The following is a 21,162-nucleotide window of genomic DNA, read 5'->3' on the forward strand; positions in this document are numbered from 1 at the left end:
GTGTTCATCACTTTGATGTTGCAGGTGATGAAGGTGGAGCTGATCTTAAAGACTTTATCAGTAAAGTTGTATCCCATCATTTTCCTTCATGTCTCTGCTGCTTCCAGGTCAAAACCACATCAGAGTCCATTTCTATGCAGACGACTCCCAGATCTGTCTCTCACACACAGTCCTGTCCTACACGTCAGCTCCTGTTAGGTCCTCTGACAGAGGCCTGTTAGTGATCCTCCAGTCGAGGCTGAAACCCAGAGGAGACTCAGACTGTGGAGTCAGGGTCCCTGGAGACAGGGTCCCTGGAGACAGCTCAGTTTCCTCTGTCCAGCCTCTCTGGCTTGTTGTTTATGTTTGTATGTTTTTTTTATCTGAATCTGTGAAGTCAAATGAAACTTAGACTGCCAGCTGCCAAACCCCTCACTGATCTGCATCAGACGTCATACAGGTCCTGATCATGATCGACCATGAAGCCACAGTTAAACAGGTCAGAAACATGACGACACAGGCACCTGAAAAACCACCGGGTTCAACCACACGGTTTGACTGTGAACACAGTTCACATTTGGGTTTAAGAGAATTTGAATCTGAGCAGGATTCCTGGGAAAGTCCAGCAGCAGGTCTCAGTTCGTGGACTGAAAATCCTCCTGGGTGGATCTGCTCTCCCCTCTCTGTGTCTCAGGTCTATTTTCAGCAGCTGTCGGTGGAGGGAGAGCAGAGCTCAGCTGTCCTGCCGTCAATCACATCATACTACACCCCCACCCACACCCCACCCCACCCCCGACCACCAACAACCCTCCTCCTGTTGTATTGTAGAGTCAAAACCTGAGTCCAGCAGCTCAGATTTGAATTATTCCTCCGGTAACTACAAAGATTTCTTTCCTTCACATTATTTCTTTCTGTAGAAGAAAAACTGACAAAAAATCAGTAAAAGTAAAAAACTATAAGGAAAATTTGAAAAGGATCATAAAAAACTGTCAGATGGAAAAAAATCACAAAGCAAAAAAACTCTTTAGTGTTAAAATGTGAGCTGGAAATAAAAACAGAGTTTTGCCCAGTATAACCCCAGCATAACCCCAGCATAACCCCAGCATAACCTCAGCATAACCCCAGCATAACCCCAGTATAACCCCAGCATAACCCCAGCATAACCCCAGTATAACCCCAGCATAACCCCAGCATAACCCCAGTATAACCCCAGCATAACCTCAGCATAACCCCAGCATAACCTCAGCATAACCCCAGTATAACCCCAGTATAACCCCAGTATAAGTGAGCAGTGTGTGATAGAGTCAGTGGAGGTGCTGACGTCTAACCATGTGACCGCGGTGGAACCAGATCAGAGGAAGCTGGATCTCTGTTTCCTGCTCAGAGTCAAATGTACGTAACGTATTCTAAGTACTTCCTGTTTCCAGAGCGTGTCATTTATTTATTATCAATATTACACATTTCATCTGCCGCTGGAATCAACCTGCCGACGCATCGTCGAAGCTAATCCTCACATCTCCTTCGTATTAATCTGAAGATCAATCAGTAAAAAGCAGAGGATGTTGAGCAGGTGCTCAGGTGAGCAACACACACACCTTCAGAGGCTGACTACGACTTTATATCTGCACATGTTAACACAGTAAATACACAACCAATCAGCTGGTCCTGATTTCACCTGGTGACAGGTACTTCTGTGATCTGAGATCACAGATCTCTGATCTCTGAGCTCTGATCTCTGATCTGCTGGAGGTTAACTACCGAGCCAGCGAGTCAGAGCGAGCAGCTGAGGCAGAGTGAAGGACGCCTGAGGAACCAGCCTGTCCAACCGTCCTCCCAACAGCTGTCTGAGCACACACACGCTCACATTCATCCACACATTAATAAAGGTGGAATTAAAGCAGGTTAAGGCGGATTTGAAAAGATAACGTGGGACAGTGGCGGGTTTCTGTGCATGGATTAGAGTTTTTTCCAGGAACGATATTTTAAAACTGAGCAAACAGAAAAAGCAGAATCTGCATTTGTATCTTACAGAGCATTCATTTCTGTTACCTGGTAAAAGTTAAAGAGTTCCCACAGGTTTGATGATAATTCGTGGATTCTGATGTTTGAAGGTTTTTAAAGGTTTTCTGTTTGGATTAAAGGATTTCCACCTTAAACTGAGCTCCCTCTGCAGTTACAGGGCAGGCTCAGTGATGTTTCTGTCCATGGTAAATACTACAGGGTTAATTACTAATTAACAGGTATGGATTTAATGGGATCTGTGCATAGATTAAGGTTTAACTTGACCTTTGTTAAAGCATTAATTGAGATAATACATGAATTTTAATTCACTGTTAAAACATTCATTAAAAGTTATTGATTAAATCTAATACTGATTTATTTTCATGAGGCTTTTCCTGGTTTAAAGAGCCTCACTCATCAGGTGTGTGTCTTCATTAACTCCATTCACTGGTAAATTCATGTTTGCACAGACAGGTGCTCATTAGCTCAGCGGGGGCTGTTCACACCTGCAGCTCAGACTCAGTCCTCACACACCTGAGGTCACCACCTCCTCAGTCCCGTGGTCACTGCGTCAGCTCACACCTGAGCCACAGACCCCCCCAAACAACCCACCTGTATGAATCTGCGCCACTTACCGATGGAGACCAGTTTGATGTGTTCTCTCTCCAGGAACTCCAGCGCCACGGACACGTTCTCCAGCTTCATCTGTCGGAAGTTGGGTCTGCTGTGATACTTCCTGTACATCTTCTTCTGGCTCAGCACCTCCAGCAGCCCGATCAGCTTCAGCCCGTCGCTCAGGTCCTTCTGCAGGTCGTTGATTCGCTTGTTGATGACCTTGAGGTGCTCGTTGCACCACCTGGTGAAGGTGTTCTGCTGGATCTTCTTCCACGGAGCGTCCTCGGCCAGGTCCTTCTCGGTGGCCGGCATCTCCTCCTCCTCCTCGCCGATGTCCGCGGGGCTCTGGTAGAACTGCGGCGGCAGCTGCTGCGGCTCCAAGTAGCTGCTGTTGCTCATCATGATGCCTCCTTTTATAGCACAAAGCGGAGAGGGAAGAGAAGAGAAGGCAGAAAAAAGAGAAAAGAAGAGAGAGCAGCGGAGCAGCGGGGCAGTAGGGGCAGTGCCAAGCCTGAGGGAGTGACACACTCACAAAGTTTGCGTAAAGCCTGAAAGCATGCGCTCCGGGTAGAGAGCAGATCCAGAGTCAGTTAATCCAGCCCCCGGACTGAGCCATGGGCTCCTGTGGGAATAAAATATCAAGAAAGTCAGAAGAAGAAGAAAAGAAAAGCGGAGAAAGTGGTTTTCGTCCAGCGGACACTCTCGGTCCTTGGCCCGGGTAATGACGCGCTGACGGCGGCGCGGCGGCCTGGAGACAGTCGGGACAGAGGGTGGAGGAGAAGAGGAGCAGAGGTTTAAAAAGGTCGGCGTCACTCTGCCGGACTCCCAGGAATGCCCCTGTCATGACCATATACAACTACAGCCCGGGCATCCACCGAGCCGACCGAGGGACGGAGGCCGCAGCTCATTGGGCGGCGGCGAGGCAGCGGGGCGGGGACAGGCCGGACCCCCCCCCAACCACCACAGGCCCCGGGGCTCCGCAGCCGCCGTGACACCTCCGGGTATTTTTAGAGGCTCCAAACCTGGGACAGACACCGGGGGCCCGTTAGGAAGAAGCTGCTCGTAAACCGGTCCGAGCAGAAAAGATGTCGTCATCTGCGGGCAGCCAATCAGACGAGTCTGTCTCACTCACTCACTCACTCACTCACTCACACACACACACACACACACACACACACACACACACACACACACACACACACACACACACACACACAGAAATAAATACATCATGAAATATGGAAACAAACAGCTTCCAATGAAATAATGAAATGTTTAAAAAAAAATGTTTTTGTTTTAATATATTCTGAGAATCCGTTTGATGGATTCATTTGTCAGTTTATTAATGCATCTATTTATTTTGACATCAATAGAATTTTGACCAATTTGCTCTCAGATGCTACAAATCTGATCCCATCACTTCTTACATCAGTTAAATGAATGGTTTCAGTGTTGATGTAAATGAGGTAATGATCAATGGACATATCGATGGAGGGCGATATAAGATTTGACAGAAAAACTATTGTTCTGACAATTCACACACACACACACACACACACACACACACACACACACACACACACACACACACACACACTGCTGTCATCAGGAGAGTAAAACAGCAGCTCTGAGTCTCAGCCTGAGATCTGATGTGTAAATATAGAGACAGACTAAATTTAAAGTTGAGGTCCTCAGTGATGCTCTCACAGGGTTCAAATACACCATCTGTACATATATTAAGGGGCTGTGGTCGTCTGACAGGGACACATGGATAATTATCACTGTACTAATAACAATCATCATCATCATCATTAATAGATTAGGGTGAAGTACTTACACAGATCCTGACTTTATTCTCTCCTGTTTTGTTCCCTGCTGAGTCTGGATGTTGGTGTGGAGGCTCCCTGAAGTTTTTTTTTTTGTTGTTTTTGTTTTTTTGGAGAAAAAAACAAAAACAAAAAAGAAGAAGAAGAAAGTACAAGGTGCACACACGATATCAGGTCGACATATTTTGTGCTTAAAATAATATTTTGGTTTTACAAGACATATAATTCAGTTATAAAAAAATATAATACTAACTTCTGTTCACAGGTTATAATCCTGATCCATAACTGTAACATAACAACACAGCACAATGTGGGAGAACACAAAACATGATTTACATGTTGGAATGTAAAGAAACACAACATGATGTGTTGATGCTGCCTAACATCACCTAACATGCTGTGTCATCATTAACACAACCAAGCATCACCCAGATAACAGCAAGGAAACAAACTGTGGAACAACACAAGCTAACACAAAAACACAGTGAAATGTGAGTAACATCAAAATATAAGGACAGCAAAACAAAACACAACCTGCTGAAATGAAACTTAAAGAGCATAACAGAGAAAACTGAAATAACAACGGTAATGTTTCATTACATGGAAGAACATAACAGCTGCATTACATCAAATGAATTTACAAAATTAAAATGTAAAAGTTCTGTATATTATACAAGTTCTAGGGTTAGATAAATAAGTAAAGTATCAAATTTTACTATAAACACAATAAATAAATAAAAACATACCTAACATACATGTTCAAGGGACATTGAAGACAAGGATAAACTACTTTTTATTTGTCTGATCATTTACAAAATGTACAGGCCCATTTCACAACATCATCACACAAAAAATACAACAGACATTAACAGTGTGCAGAAATATGTGTTCAGTCACAGGAGCAAAATAATTCATCATGTCAAACAGCAGCCAGACGACAGCATGCCGGTCTACTGTGACTCAGGGTTTGGTCCAAACTAAACCAGAGTTGGTACAGAACACCTGACACCTGACAGCAACTGACACAGAGTCAGAGCCAACAGACGACCCACAGAAACACAGCCTGGGGTCAGATGTTTCAGGTGGATCAGAGTCATCTCTATGAGACCGGTACAGAGAGAGGTCCAGGGCATGTTAGCCTGACTTAGCACAAAGACTGGAAGAAGGGGGAAACTGTTAGCCTGAGTGGTTGTTGGTTAACAAACAGCTCCAATGCTAACTGCTGGTAAAACCACAATGTCTGGTTTTTCTATTTCTACACCTGTTAAATAAAGAAGATACAGCACATACATCAGACCCGGAGGTATTGAAGGTGGTGTTTTCCCTCCTTACAGTTTTTGTGCTAAGTTAATCTAAACATGTTCTGGTAAATTATAACTGGTCTACAAACACATACCACAGCCTCAGATGCATTAGATATCCCGTTAATCATAAGCATAGCGTAACAGTAACTATCTATGAACAGCTAGCATAATGTCCGATATGCTACCTGTATCTACAACATCATTTGATTACAAAGAGCTAGCATAAAAACACCACAACATTAACTAGCTATAAAAACGTGGCTGAACACATCCAGTTATAAACTGCTGCATACAGCTAGCATAATGTCAGAAATTTTAATTATGTGTAACTAGCATAACATCACCCAGCTACTAACTGGTCTTTGTGCTAAGCTAAGCTAAGCTAAACACTTTTTGGTATATTGTTAGCACCAAATAAATAAATCTGAACTCTTACTGTAACAGTTAACAACAGAAAGTTAGCATTATGTTAAATATGCAAACTGTTTGTAGCTATCAAACCTAAGCTAGCTATAGTTCTAAACACATAACGTAACACTGATTGTTACCTGTAAACCAGCTAGGCTAACACGTCCTGGGCCTGTGTCTGTACGGGACAAACAGATGAAACTGATATCCACCTGAAACGTCTGACGCTGGAGAAGACTTTACAACTTTACAACAGAAAGTTCTTAATTTACAGCTACAAAAATATAAAACAGTCAAAGGGAACTAGTGGAAGAATTGGATTACAGCGCTCATGCTACCACTGTCTTATTCAGTGAGCTGTCTTTAACGCTAAAGCTGAATCTGTTCAATCTACCTCTGAATTTTCATGCAAATTCACTACTTTAAACATAACATGCAACATCAAGGTGTCCACAGTAGCTAAGGTTTGTCAGGAACACGCTAAGGCTGGGCTGACATAACTCATGATACTGAGTTGTGAGAAAATAAATTACCAATACTTATTCATATGATAAACCAATAATCAGTCCATCCCCAGACTCTTTCCACTGCTACATTATTTTTACATAACAAAAGCTCTTAAATACAGTCTAATCGTGTATGAAAAATAATTTCCTTTGAAACAAGCACCAACTATGAATCGAAGTGGAACTATTCTATGTTCAATACAGTACAAACTATGACCAAGTATTAATAAAAAGGTACACAGGTGCAATGTTTGTACACAGTAACGTCTGCATGCAGCTCGTTGGAAGATCATGTTTCGGCTCACATGCACAACAAGAAAAAAGAAAAAAAAGATATTAAGAGGTTGATTAATGATTATTCAGTCAGCATCCACACTTGCTACCAGAAGTCATTTCTCACATTTTGTACTAATATTCACATTTTACAACATTTTACAGGATGACGCCTGTGTTCAACTACTACACACATCACAAACAAAACAGTAAACTCACATGACACATTATTGACATATAAAGACACAAGACAGAGACAACAGTAAAGACGACAACAGTCCGTTCTGTGGAAACCCAGATACACCACAAAACAAATAACAAAACTGATTACATGGGATAATCAAAGTCAGAATAGATTTCAATTTACTTAACTAAACTTACATTTAGTCATGTCAAAACTTATAAGTCAACATTACTACTTTCAAAGTTTAAATTATAAGACAGTAAGTCAAATGTTTGCTTAAAGATTATGGGACAGTATGCAACTCAACATTTTAGCATAATATTTCATAATGTTTTTTAAGTCAAAATCTTGATTTGGCGTCTTAATGTTTTGACATTTCATCAGGTTTTTATTTTTCTTTTGAGCCAGCCTCTTTAACCAAATTATCAAAACACCAAAGATGGCGTGACGTGTACCTGAATGTCACAATCTATCATTTATATGGGTCCAGTTATAATCAATAGCCTGCTATTAACCACATTAATCATCAAATCCTAAGTAAATCATTCTGACTGAATTCAGTTTGCTGCTTAGTCACATTAAAGCCACTTCACCTGTCGTGTGTCTGTATGTGCGTATGTGTATGTATATGTGTATTTCCTTCTACAGTGAATAAACTGGAATGTCTGTTTCTGTGAAGCTATTAATTACTGGGTAAAGGTCACATGCATTGTCATCACAAATCGAGACAAACAGCTTCAACAGTTTAACCTAAACACCTGATTCAAACTGAAACAGGATCACAGTCATTTAAACTTCTGATTATGTTTCCTATGATCATTTGGTCACCAGTTAAATGTAAACATAAATCAGGTCTCGATCAGGATCCATCAAGTAAAAAGTTTTAAAGCTACAAAATCTGAACAGAAGAAAACGTGTTCGCTCTGACGCGTCACACTAAAGAAAGACCTGAGAGATGAAATGTAAACGTATGTGGGAGAACAGATTGGTTTGTGTTTGAGGCTTTAGATTTGACCTCATCTGGACAGGACTCTTCCTTCCATTTCTTGTCCTCTACTGGACACAAAAAACCCATTAAATACTTTTATGACCATCTCTCTGGAAACTTAAAGCCACTCTGACACAACCTAGCTTAAAACTGGCACAGTGAAATCAGTCATGACAAGTGATCTCTCTCTCAGAAATGATGCATCTCCAACAAATATCTTTCTAAGGTTAAAAAAAAAGTGCTTTTTTACTTCTGCTGAGAATGTTGTTGCTTTATAAGCATATGACAGACATTTGAAACCGATCTATGAAGGGATAGTTCCATAAAATAAAGCTGATTTAATTACTCTTTCCATAAATCTGCTTTTTTTTCACCTCATGCTTCAGAATAAGCCTGTTAAACAACATTCATGGCAATTTTTGGACAAACGCACGATAAGACAATACACAGCATCCAGCAGGATTTTATCTGCTACCATCTTCTTCATCAGTGTGACTCAGTGAGTGCAAAATAGTCTTTAAATCCAGGATGGATAAATAAGGCAAAGGATTTTAGAGCCGAAAAATTTGTCAATAGACAAACAAATGTAATGGACTGATTCTCGATTACAGACTTATAAAGTCACAAACCCAGAACGTCACTGTTATGTTTAATGAAGCAAAAAATCAGTTAAGAAATAATAAAAATCAAACTAATTGTTGTGGCTACAAAAGATTTCATGTTTTGTTTGGTGATTCTCAAACACCTGATGTCATGACCCAGAGGAACGATTCATGTTTTCACTCATACAAACAAACATTTTCATCCTTAAAGCCTCAGACTGATATTTCTGAAACTAGCATGTGGATCTAACAGGAACTTCACGCTAAGTGATCAGCAGAGTCACAGTCAGAGCAGCGTTTAGCAGCTGAAGAGCCAGATGTTTCCCTCAGCTGGTGGAGACCAAACACAGAGCTAAAAGAGAGGGAGCACTGCACTGAGCCGTGATGTGAGGATGATGATGTTGCTCTGTGTCTGTATTTGGTTTGTGAAAGTCACTCTGCTACAATAATCATATCATGTTATAATTAGTGGAACAACTTTCATTTGATATTTTTCCAGAAAAAAATATCTGGGAATTTTGTTTAGTTTCTATTTTAAATGTTAAACTAGTGAATAAATCTGGTTTTAACAGATGAATAAGGAAAAACATTAACATTCGTTTCTCATTATTTAAGAACTCGGAGCGACTCTGATCTTTATCTGAAGTTTGTACTTGATGTTCTCTCAGTGCTGTGAACAACCTTCCAACCGGACGAGCCCACTGTAAAAAAGAATTTATTCCTCTACATGTCAGAGGCAGACAGATGGTGGTTATAGATCAAATTATCCAACACTATGTAAAATATTAAATCAGCTCCACTTCAGCTACAGCAATAAAATGCATCAATATTAATCCAGTACTGGATGATACTGGATCAATGTGGAACAGGGCTGTTTGGCATGTTGCGTAGCAGCTGATGAAAACACTTCTTTCTTTCAGTGAAGCAGTGTTTTGGATGCACTACTATCACTCCAAGCTTTGAACATGTTTATGGAGATGAGGTCCAGCAGGAAACCACTGGTCAGTGATGTACGTCTGATTATTTTCCAACTATAAAATCAAAGCTAACTGCCAGATCCAGTCAGACTCTTGGATCATGACGGTGGATGTTTGAAAACCACATTAAATGGATCTGCTCACCTACTGTACAGCACTGACCTGCAGGGGGCGTTAAAGAGTCAAAGAACGATCTTACTGCTTTCCCCTCCGGCACTCACTGACGTCTGTGGCGTTCAGGTCAAACTGCCGTGGCAGCGCCATCCCACTAAACAGAGCGATGCAACAAGCAGACATCAGGACAGCAACATGTATGAGGGCAGCGCTGGATGGGTGACGGGTATCCCACAATCCCACGGTCCCAGAGTTCCCAGTGAGGTCACTCAGTGTAGTCCTCAGGCCCTGGTGAAGCTGGGGATGACCAGAACTACAATGGCCGCCACCGCGACCGCCGCCACCGCCAGGTTCCAGCCTTCAGCGTCAGTCTGCTGAGAGAGAGGTGATGACATCACAGGAGTTACAGGAAGTCTGCTTCACTCTGCTGATACGACAAAGCACAAATCTCCACATGTAACCATTTGAAGCAATGAAAGGGTTATCAGTGGCAGATTCATCTCCTGTCACTCGACGCGTGGACTAATCGATTCATCTTCTACAAAAAGCTGCTGGTTTTTTGGCAGCAACGAGCTTCCATACACACGTAAACACTATGACTGCAGTGGTGTCGTGTGTGTGAGATTTTAGCAGCGACTGAAACACTGTCATGTTAAAAGTAACAGATCCCTTCAGTCACACACACACACACACACACACACACACACACACACACACACACACACACACACACACACACACACACACACCCTGTGTACAGCTTCATGTGCAGATTCTGACCAGTGTTCATTTCCTTCAACATTTTTTAAGATGAGACATAGAAATAAAAACTTTGATGGAATCTCTCTGTTCATGGATGAAAAAGATCCATCAGACGTTCTGCTCACGTCTCTGAGTGAACAGCTAAACGTCGCCTCTGTGCATCATCCTCAGACCTCAGCGAACAACGCAGCAGACACCAAAACTCGGCTGCAGATACACCAGAGCTCTCGCTGTTAGTCAGGCCTCGGTGCAGAGAAGGAAGACCAGGACTAAGATCCTGGCAATGACGTCTGTGCTGGATTAAAGCCTCAGTCTGCTTCAAACAAGCTGCTCCATCACCTGCAGCACCTGAGGCTGCACCATCAACCACCCGTCGGTCAGACAGCTCTGTCTCTGCTGTGCCTGTGAACAGCTGCTCGGGAGAGCTGGTCTGAAAACGTGTTCTGTGAACGCCTCGTTCAGACTTTGTGCGTCGCCGCTCTCTGTTCGGCCTCTGAGGGTGGACGACTGTTCTCTCCACGCGGTCCTGAGGTCAGCGTGAGGCGGATTACGTCACGAGGGTCCGTGCAGACTCATCCCAGGTAGTTTGTTTGAAGCACACTGAGGCCTGGCATTACAATAACACCCGCTGACAGGCAGCTCTGAGGAAAGCTCGGTGTTCACCCTCAGACGCTAACTGAGGCACAGTGTCTGCGAGAGAAAGAAGGGCGTGGCCATACCTGGTCCCCTCTAGGACGCCAGCTCCTCCCACCAGCACCAAATCAAGGCCACTATAACAATCATTCCTATGAAGGGGATGGAGAGAACAGGGGGCTCAGACGGACGAGTGCAGTTCTGGGGAGAAGACAAAAGGTAGGAGTGTGGGGGGTGGAGAGAGGGGTGTGGGAAGAGGAAATAAAACCATAAAATAATCAGAATAATAAAGTCGGAGCGCGTGAGGGACAACGGCGAGCGGAGCAAACAAAAACAAGTCATTGGATACGAAAAAAGAAAAGAGAAAGGTTGATGGGCAGGGTTAGCACCACAGCCATCAAATTTACAGAATTTGATCAAGTTTATTGTGTAAAATTCATGTGAAACAAACATGACGATGAAGGGAGGGGAGGAAACAGAAAGAGCAGGCAGTTAGAGGACGACATCAAAGACGGTCAAAGACAAGATGGAGTTCATCAGATCTCTGCTGACACGATGAAGCTGCGTCCACAGGCGTCTGCAGAGCCGTCAGAGAGTCAGCGAGTGATGTGATGACGAGGAGCAGAGGTGGGACCGAGTCACGGCTTCACGAGTCACGAGTCAACAAAACAGGCAGCACCAGGTTAAGATGGGTCCAGCTCAGTGTGATGCTGGGGAGTCCTGGGCTCGGAGGGACGGCCCTGGGCTCAGTGAACCTGTGACTCGGGTCCACATCTCTGGAGAGATGAGTCAGACAAACAGAATCCAAATCCGTGAATTTGGACTGAGCCGTCTTTAAGGTGATGTTCCAGGTGTGATGCGTTATCAGCCAATCAGAATGACCCTGAGCGTCAGTTTGCCTCTTTCTCATCGTTTTTGTTTGACAGCTGAATAAACCTCAGATTCCTGACTCCTCAGCACAGGAAGCGGCAGAAACAGACAGATGACGAACACAAACTTCCTGGAGCGACAGACGTCACGAAGAAGAAGCAACGACACGAGCAGAGCTGCTGCAAACCAGGAGGAAAAATGGCCGACGGGACGTCACAGTGACTGGCCAAGCTTCTCTGGACCCCACCCCCGAAAGCACCTAAGCAGCTGACCTTTGACCTCTCACCTGTGACTTCCTGCCCGCCAGTTTGCTCAGCTCGGCCTTGCAGCGCTGCAGCTCCTGCTCGAGCGCCGCTCGCTCCCGCTGGCTGACGTCGTACAGCTGCTGCAGCTCCGTCAGCTCCACCTTCAAACCATCGCACTGAAACAAAGGTCAGACTGAGGCGTCCACAGTTCACAGACAGCGATCACAGACGTGATGTCCACCTGTCGTCCTCTTACCTGTCTCTGAACCTTCTGAGCCGTCTCCTCGGCCTCTCTCAGCTGGACCTTCAGGACCTTGAGCTCAGAGCTGCAGACCTTCTCCTGGACTGAAGAGTCCGGATCCTCGTGGTGTTCAGGACCAGGCTGGGACAGACTGATGTAAGAGTCCGTCTTCACCTGGTCGTCCGGCTCACGCTCGGTGTCGCCCTCTGCTCTGACTGCCAGGTACACACCATCACACCTGTGCAGCAGGAGGACAGGTGTGATGATCAGCGATTTCATTTTGACTCCTGTCTCATCCCGGTTACAGTGACAGCAGTTGCGTTGCTGGTCGGACCACTCACGTGTCTCGTTGCTGCTGCAGTTGCTCCACTTTGCTGCTCAGCTCTTTGTTGTGATTGGTCAGAGACTGGCGCTCGTCGGTCAGAGAGAGGAGCTCCACCTTCAGCTGACTCATCTCACCTGAACACACACAATATTCACACCCGTCACATTTCAACCCCAAAACATCCTGAGGAAGAAGAAGAAGAAGAAATGAGTCCAGCAGGAGCACAGGAATGTTGCTGGCGCCTCCTGGAGGCTGCAGAGCTCATTCCAGCCCCAACATGAAAGCACAGAACAAACAGCTGATGTTCAACATCAAAGCACATGATGAAAGAAGATAAAAAACCAGTTCAGTCACATGAAACCGAACAACAATCGAATCTCATCGTTTTCATGTTGCTGACTGTGGGTGTCACATGATCAGGAATCTGTGGCGTGACGTCACTCAGCGCTGAAACTCTAACGCTGAGACGACGAGAAAAGACTGAGGACTGTAGAAGACGTCTCTGAGGTTCAGCCTCTGTCTCTGACTGAGGAGAGGAGGACGGATCAGGGTGAAATGCTGCTGCACTGCCACCGACGAGGTTTGTGCTGGGACCAGTCCCATTCAGCAAACTGTGCGAGGCCGTACTCAGGACCAGCTGTTTAAAATGGGAGCACTGGTTTGGTTTGGTACCCCCCCAGTTTCCCTCCTCACCGTGCATGTGACTCTCTGCGCTCCGGCTCTTCATGCTGATCTCGGCTCTCAGCGTCGTGATCTCCAGCTCGTACTCCTGCGCCGTGACGTGGAGGCGCTGCAGCTCCGCCCTCAGCCGACACAGCTCCTCCTGCAGGGAGGCGATGTCGTTCTCCCTCTCCGCCGCCGCCTCCTCGGCCGCCTGCTGCAGCACCAGCACCTCCTCCTGAGCCGAACGGAGCTCCTCCTGCACCTCCTCCAGCTCGCTCTCCTTCTCTTCCTCCAGACTGTCCATCTCCTCCTGGACGGACCGGAGCTGGGCTGGAGGACAGGAACCAGACTTCGCTCAGAAAGTGTTTGAAAAATGTGAAGTCGCTTTTTCAAAGTGTGTTTGTTCCTGTGAGTCAGGACGTTTGGAAAGTTTAGATCTTCCTCACGTCTCTGTCCCTGAGCTGTGTGTGTGTGTGTGTGTGTGTGTGTGTGTGTGTGTGTGTGTGTACCCTGCAGTCTCTGGATCTGTCTGGTGAAACTCTCGGCCTGGTGAGCGCTCGCCAGTCGTTCTTCTTCCAACAGACCTGAGAAAAAAGACTGACAGTAAACTGAATCTGTACGTTTAGATTATCATTAAATGAGTTACACACTTTTCTTTTTACTGTTTTTATCTCCATTGTTTAAACCAAACATCTGATCTTTTCCTCTCCTTCATCACAGTTAATGAGAAACGTGACTTTAACACTCAGCTCAGTTTGGTTTCTATGAGCCTGAGTCGGGACATTAACCTGGCACATCACTGACCCTGCAGCTCCATGAAACTCTCCTCGTGTCTCTGAGAAACCTCCCTGGTCTCCTCCAGCTCCAACAGCAGCTGCAACACCTGAGCTCTCAGCTCCTCCAGCTCCTCCTCTTCATCCTTCACTCCTCCTCCACGCTCCTCCTCCTTCTCCTTCCCTCCCTCCTGCTGGCCTTTCTCTCCGTCTCCCGCCGGTTCCTCCTCCTCCTTGTCGTAGTTGTCCTCCAGAGACTCCCTCTCTTTGGCCGTCAGAGTTTCTGCCAACATGATCGGCTTCTCCACCTTCAGCTCACACAGCTCGTCTGCAGACGGACAGAAAAGAACTCGGGGTCATTTATCATCGTCTCATGCTCTGAGAGAAGCTGGTGGCTCTGATGTTCTAACCATGACTTAAATAAAAATGGGCCAGAGGCACTGACACTCTGTGCTGTGGCTCCATCTGGTGGTGACAACAGAGAAAAACACAGATCTGATGGACTGTGACATGAAGGTGGACGAACAAAAAACAAACATAAATCATGAACACAGACACACAAACATCTCACAGCAGAGCAGCATGAAAGTCGCCCGGTGAAATCCACGGACAGTGCTCCTGAGGACAGACGACAGAAAACAGCTGATCAACATCTAAAGAAATAAAAGAGGAAGTGACAGGAAGTGCTGACTTTAACAGGAGCGTCACACAGGAAAGGTAGAAGCAGAGGAGTGCCTGTGTTAAAGAGACTCGTGAGTCCGATGCTGGGAACACGTTACAGGTCAGATCATCTGGAGAATTCATGACTTTTCCCTCCGTCGCTGTTTGTTTACATTTCAGCTCCGTTTTCAGATGATCAGTCGTCAAACTGCAGCTTCAGATTCACAACTTAAATATTCAGACACATCAACCAGCATGTAAACAACACAGAGACTGACCCGATGGATCGAGGACCTCCTCTATGACGGGCGGCAGCCGGAGCCCGTCCATGTTTTCAGCTGATGGAGGAGGCTGCTGCAGAGACGGGGGGGGGGTGAGGGAGGATCAGAGCTCCACACAACGGGTGAGGAGGGGTGGAGGGGTGAGGCAGATGGAGCCCAGGAAGCCTCCTCACGCTCCGGGCAGAGCAAGCTGCTGCAGCCCCTTCATCCTCCTGGAGCTGAGAGATGACTGAAGACTGGGGAGGAGGGGGAGGAGGGGGAGAGTTGTCAGAGAGAGAGAGAGAACTGCGACAGCAACACAGCTCCACCGATACTGGAGTATACAGGTCGATACTGATGATGATATTTGAGTCGAACACATCGGACTGCACTGACGTTTGCTCTGAGGGGACACGGGACTGGTCCTCAGCCATTCTGCCAAATATTCAGTGGACTCAGGCTCTAAGGTCCAGTTCACTGGTCTGAGTCCTCTGTGATAATAAACTGAGGATCAGTTTCCACCTGATGAGCAGGTGAAACCTGTTTATGGACCGTTTTTTATAACATTAGTGAGGTGAGATAAAGACAATGTGTGAGCTGAACGGGACAGGTGCATACAGGTGATTCAGTGTGACCTCCTGGGGACATCATTATCTCTGATGTCCATCCTGCAGAACTTCATTGAGAATCCTGCTGTTTTTAAGTGTCCCTCAGTATCACACTGTCCCAGTGAGAGGAGTCTGTCCATCACTGCAAACAGCAGCTGATCCACTTCACTTTCACCAAAATGTGAAGAAATATGGACCAAAACCTGGATTCAGTGAGATCAGATCTGACAAAAGATGTTAATGTGTGTCTACAACCACTGGACAACAGGAAGACATGAGGACAGGCAGCAGGAACAGGTCCCCTCAGGATGAACTGGAATAACCCTGCTGACTTTTCACACAGCGCCACCATCGGGTCAAAGTTTTCACTGGTCGACTGCTGACAATCAGAGGACACACGTACACACGTACACACACACACACACCGTGAATCGTGTGTGGATCCAGCTCGTGGACCCATCCATACGTCCATCCTTTTAGCCACATGCTAACATGGCTAACAGACTCACAGGCACGTTTCCCAAAACACCGACCTGTTCCTTTAATCTGAGACAGCCCCGCTGTGTCTGTCTTCACAGTCCTCACCTGTCCTGTCCCTCTGAATGACCTTCCTCTGCGCGTCTCCTCACATCAAACCAGATCACACATCCGTTCTCCCCGTCCTCCATCACACGCACGCACACACGCGCCGTGGATAAATACCTGAGGCAGGGATGCAGATGCGGTTCTCCGGTTGTGTTGCGGTGCTCGCTGCAGACCTCCTCCTCCTCCTCCTCCCGGTGTCCTGCTCAGCGTCAGCCCGCTCTGTGCGTGATGCAGAGTGACGTCACTACCTTAGAGAGACAGACCATGACATGAATACACAGCGATCCTCCGTGACGTGAATCATTAACCACTTCCCGGCACGAGCACAGGTGTGTCCTCGCTGCAGAGAACGTGAACGTGATTTCCCGGGATGAATACCTTCGTGTTCGTTTTCTTCATCAATCGATTCACTTCCTAATAAATTGGTTGGTTTTCAGTTCACGGTCACATGAGACGGAGGAAAGCAGCTGGAACCGGATCATTAAAGTCCAGGACTCTGTGGGACTCAGCCTCACACAGGACCACAGGCGGAGGACAGCTCAGCAGCGTGGAACATGGACCGGCTCAGTCTGGTTCAGACCTGGTCCTGCAGAGACTCTGGAGACACAGAGGCTGAACTCATCAAAGATTCACTAAACTTGTAAATAACATCTGAAGTGTGAGTCTTTGTGAACGATGAGGACAGTCTGTCTCCCTGTGTGCTGGATTTATTGCAGGTGTGATTTAACAGCAGGTAACACAAACGCTGCAGGACTCGGCGCTTCTTAAACGTCCCGCTGATAAAAATGGAAATGCACCAAACTCCAAACACCTCCCTTACCTCTGACTGGTTGCTAGGCAACACAAATCCTGGAGAACACGAGAGGAGACAAGATGAGCGAGGACAGAAAATCAACCAGTCTGACTTTAACAGTTCAAACAAACAAGAGGACAGCGTCTTTCACTGACACGAGCCGACAGGATGTCATCAGCAGGAAGCCGCCGAGGCCCGGCAGAGCTTCATTCATTATTCAGACGTTTATCTCAGTCACTTCAGTGAACGCTCCCGCTACCTGCCTGCTACCTGCCTGTTACCTGCCTGCTACCTGCCTGCTACCTGTCTGTTACCTGTCTGTTACCTGCCTGCTACCTGCCTGTTACCTGTCTGTTACCTGCCTGCTACCTGCCTGTTACCTGTCTGTTACCTGCCTGCTACCTGCCTGTTACCTGCCTGCTACCTGCCTGTTACCTGTCTGCTACCTGCCTGTTACCTGCCTGTTACCTGTCTGTTACCTGCCTGCTACCTGCCTGTTACCTGTCTGTTACCTGCCTGCTACCTGCCTGTTACCTGCCTGCTACCTGCCTGTTACCTGTCTGCTACCTGCCTGCTACCTGCCTGCTACCTGTCTGTTACCTGCCTGTTACCTGCCTGCTACCTGCCTGCTACCTGTTACCTATCTGCTACCTGCCTGTTACCTGTCTGTTACCTGTCTGTTACCTGCCTGTTACCTGCCCCATTCTCAAAACCAGTGTGTCAGTCCCATCTACATACGGATCATCAGGCTCAGATCCTGAGTGTGTGTGTGTGTGTGTGTGCTGAACTGCAGTCCGTTATATAAGGGCCTCAAACAGGCGACACACTGGGTGGAAACCTGAGAAGAGTCAGAGAAACACTGAGCTTCACTTTCTTCTTCAGGAATTACATAAGGAGAGGAGTGTGATACTGCAGCTCAGAGGATGAGGAGGACGATGATGAAGATGATGATGAAGATGATGGCTCCTCCAGGTGACACAGATCTAATGAGTGGGAGACACAGGGACATCAGTGACTGTGCTTCACATATGTTTCTACATTCACACTTTTAAAATTGAAAGTCTTTGAACATTATTTCAAAATGTAACAGGATATGATACCAAACACAGGATGAGATACAAGGTTTGATGATAAACTATAATAAGACATGACTTCACTGTTAGTGACTGTAAGACACAATCATTGACTAAAGTTTAATCAGATTCGATATGAAAGACGCAACACAATAAGGCACTAATTACAAACTACAGTATAACACACTGTACTATCCAATAAAATACGAAGCATTAACGCACGAAGAAGACACGAAACTATGAGATAAAGACACAGAGATGAGAAACAACAGCATGTATGAAACTATATGATCAGACACATGAACTGATACGGTATGAAAAACACAAGACCATGATATGATGACATGAAACTTTACTATGAAACATGACACAATATGAAAGGATTCCATATGAAAGTATAGGATTCTGTACTGTACGACCATATCTAACATACACACTGTAATATATACTGTACTGTACTGTATGCCTGCAGTGGGAGCTGACCTGGTTTCTGCTGCCTACACAGCTCAGTCATGAAATATGTAAAGATCCAGCAGAGAAGGAGAGAGGGAGAGAGGAGAGAGAGAGAGAGAGAGAGAGAGAGAGAGAGAGAGAGAGAGAGAGAGAGAGAGAGAGTGAGAGATTCAGTCAGAGCTGGGACGATGTTTCACAGGGACACAAATTACAGGTGCACAGAGAGACAGCGCGAGCTCAGAGACAGGTGACTGGAAACCACCTGTACATTTACACAGCCACAAATATTAATATTCATCTGGACTTTTAAGAACTAAAACCGGGGTGGGGGGGGGGGGGGGGGGGGGGTGAGAAATGGCACCATCTAGCGGCGGGTTCCAGCCTCGCGGATCAGGAAAAGCACGAATCTGCTGATGGTAAAACGTTCAATCCCGTAAACTCGGTTACATGATTCCCGCCGTTTCTTTATTTTACTGTCGAAACACCGCGGGTGGATTCATCTTCCGCCCCGCGGTCTGTGCAGCTCACAGCAGCCGGTCTGCTCCACAGGTCCGGTCTGTGTCGAATCAGCGAACGTGGACTGAAAGCAGTTTATGTAAATACGGTTCATGCGTTTCACAACCGGCGGTTTGACGGTCACATGTGATTATCAGCCGTTTGGAGACCGGAGGCGTCGGTGCATCAGCGAACACTCAATACGTTTCCGTTAACGTTACTCGGCGGCTGAAGTGGAGCCGGTTAACCTGAGCTACCGGTTAACGTTACACCGACAGAGACCGTTTGAACCGGCGGAGTTGCCGTTACCAGCCCTGATACCGGACGGTGTCTTCTGACTGACCCGGGGACAGGTGAGGTGTGGGGACAGTAACTTTGAACATGTCTCAGATTACATTACTCTGTTTGGATGTTAGTTACAGTTACTTTCTGTCCTTTGGGTTGTAAAACATCAGGAAACCATTAAAACCATTAATCAGTTATCAGAGTAGTTGCCAGTTACTGGATCAGCTGATCCCTGCAGTCCTCACTGCGTCACAGGTTTGTCTGTACACACTAACTCATATTCTGAACAGTGCTGTAGTGCACTGTCAGTGCAGTGACAGTGCACTACAGCACTGTCACTGCACTGTGACAATGCACTGACAGTGCAGTGACAGTGCGGTGTCAGTGCAGTGACAGTGCAGTGACAGTGCAGTGACAGTGTAGTGTCAGTGTAGTGTCAGTGCAGTGTCAGTGCAGTGACAGTGCAGTGACAGTTCTGATGCTCTTACCTCAGCACAGGATCTGAATCTCCAGTTTGTGTTGCAGGAAGACGACTTGAGTCAAAGATGTCGGGGCTGTGGTGCATTGTGGGTGGACTGCGTGGAGGAAGAAGACTCCTGAGAAGCCTTCCTTACGTCCAGAAGACGTTCGTGTCCTCGCCGTCGCTGACCTCAGAGAGTGGCCACATCAGACTGTGTGGACGTCCCGGTCGTCCTCAGCAGACTCAGCTGCGTTTCCTGTCTCAGGGTCAGAACCCGTCTGTTTCTGCAGCTAAACTGAAGCTGAGGACTCGCCTGGTGGTGACTCTGCTGTTCGGCGGCGGCGTGCTGGCCATGTGGTGGTTCGTGTACCTGGAGAAGCAGCAGAAGTTGCGGCAGCAGCGCATCGAGCAGCTGCAGCAGGTGGCTTTGGGTCAGGGGAACTTCAGCCTCCTGGACCACAGGGGGCAGCGCAGGACCAAGCGGGACTTCCTGGGCAGCTGGGTGCTGCTGTACTTTGGCTTCGCGCACTGCCCCGACATCTGCCCCGAGGAGCTGGACAAGCTGAGCGCTGTGGTGTCAGCTCTGGACCAGGACGCCTCACTGCCGCCGGTCCAGCCCCTCTTCATCACCGTGGACCCAGAGAGGGACGACGTGCCGGCACTGGCCCGATACGTCAAAGACTTCCATCCCCGTCTCATCGGACTGACGGGCACGTCAGAGGAGGTGAAACATGCGGGGCGAGACTACAGAGTGTACGCCAGCCCCGGACCCAAAGATGAGGACGGAGACTACATCGTGGATCACACCATCCTGATCTACCTGATCAGTCCTGACGGGCTGTTTCTGGATTACTACAACAGGACAAAGAGCCAGGAGCAGATCACAGAGAACGTCAGGAACCACATGAAGACCTACATCAAACTCTGAAACGAGTCCTGAAACCGTTCAATGTTTCAGCTGTGGCAGCTCCTGAACCTCCACCCAGACTTCAGTTTGTGATTCATTTCATTTAAATCAAATCATTTCTGATGTTTAAGCCTGACACACCACCACACCCCTATTAAAAATCTACATCTCTGAAGTTTGAGTTCTCTTCTGTAAGGAAGGTGCAGTTCAGCAGCTGAACAGCTGACAGTCTGTCTGAATCACCTTCATCTGAAGACAGAAAACCTGAAACTGAACATGAAGCGTATTAAACTC

At 46.6% G+C, this 21,162-nt stretch overlaps 3 protein-coding genes across 11 annotated transcripts in view; 1 reads left to right on the forward strand and 2 right to left on the reverse strand.

Annotated features, from left to right (window-relative positions):
- The window catches only part of flncb (filamin C, gamma b (actin binding protein 280)), a 33,560-nt gene extending 30,141 nt beyond the window's left edge, over positions 1-3,419 (reverse strand). For all 6 annotated transcript variants that reach the window (XM_041029865.1, XM_041029869.1, XM_041029868.1 and 3 more), the window contains exon 1: positions 2,616-3,419. In XM_041029865.1, coding sequence (XP_040885799.1) covers positions 2,616-2,997 — 382 coding nt within the window. In that variant the 5' untranslated portion in view covers positions 2,998-3,419. The remainder of the gene's footprint in view (positions 1-2,615) is intronic.
- A 1,622-nt stretch (positions 3,420-5,041) lies between these two features.
- LOC121175851 (coiled-coil domain-containing protein 136-like) lies at positions 5,042-16,926 on the reverse strand. The gene is made up of 11 exons (XM_041029690.1): positions 16,781-16,926; positions 16,520-16,621; positions 15,228-15,466; positions 14,321-14,617; positions 14,026-14,100; positions 13,547-13,846; positions 12,870-12,987; positions 12,544-12,766; positions 12,329-12,463; positions 11,259-11,373; positions 5,042-10,151 (listed from the first exon to the last, which is right to left on the reverse strand). The coding sequence occupies exons 3-10, from the start codon at positions 15,277-15,279 to the stop codon at positions 11,269-11,271; spliced, it is 1,305 nt and encodes a 434-aa protein (XP_040885624.1). The 5' UTR covers positions 15,280-15,466; positions 16,520-16,621; positions 16,781-16,926; the 3' UTR covers positions 5,042-10,151; positions 11,259-11,268.
- Positions 16,927-19,224: 2,298 nt separating this feature from the next.
- Positions 19,225-21,038, forward strand: LOC121175873 (protein SCO2 homolog, mitochondrial). 4 transcript variants are annotated; one of them, XM_041029720.1, is made up of 2 exons: positions 19,225-19,574; positions 20,027-21,038. In XM_041029720.1, exon 2 carries the CDS (start codon positions 20,047-20,049, stop codon positions 20,887-20,889), a length of 843 nt encoding a protein of 280 aa, XP_040885654.1. In that variant the 5' UTR covers positions 19,225-19,574; positions 20,027-20,046; the 3' UTR covers positions 20,890-21,038. The 4 variants fall into 4 exon arrangements, with proteins under 4 accessions (XP_040885654.1, XP_040885653.1, XP_040885655.1 ...); XM_041029719.1 differs by having other exon boundaries at positions 19,227-19,569; XM_041029721.1 differs by lacking the exon at positions 19,225-19,574 and adding an exon at positions 19,613-19,756.
- The last annotated feature ends 124 nt before the right edge of the window (positions 21,039-21,162 follow it).

The sequence above is a fragment of the Toxotes jaculatrix genome, chromosome 22 (assembly GCF_017976425.1).
Source record: "Toxotes jaculatrix isolate fToxJac2 chromosome 22, fToxJac2.pri, whole genome shotgun sequence".
Lineage (NCBI taxonomy): Eukaryota > Metazoa > Chordata > Actinopteri > Toxotidae > Toxotes > Toxotes jaculatrix.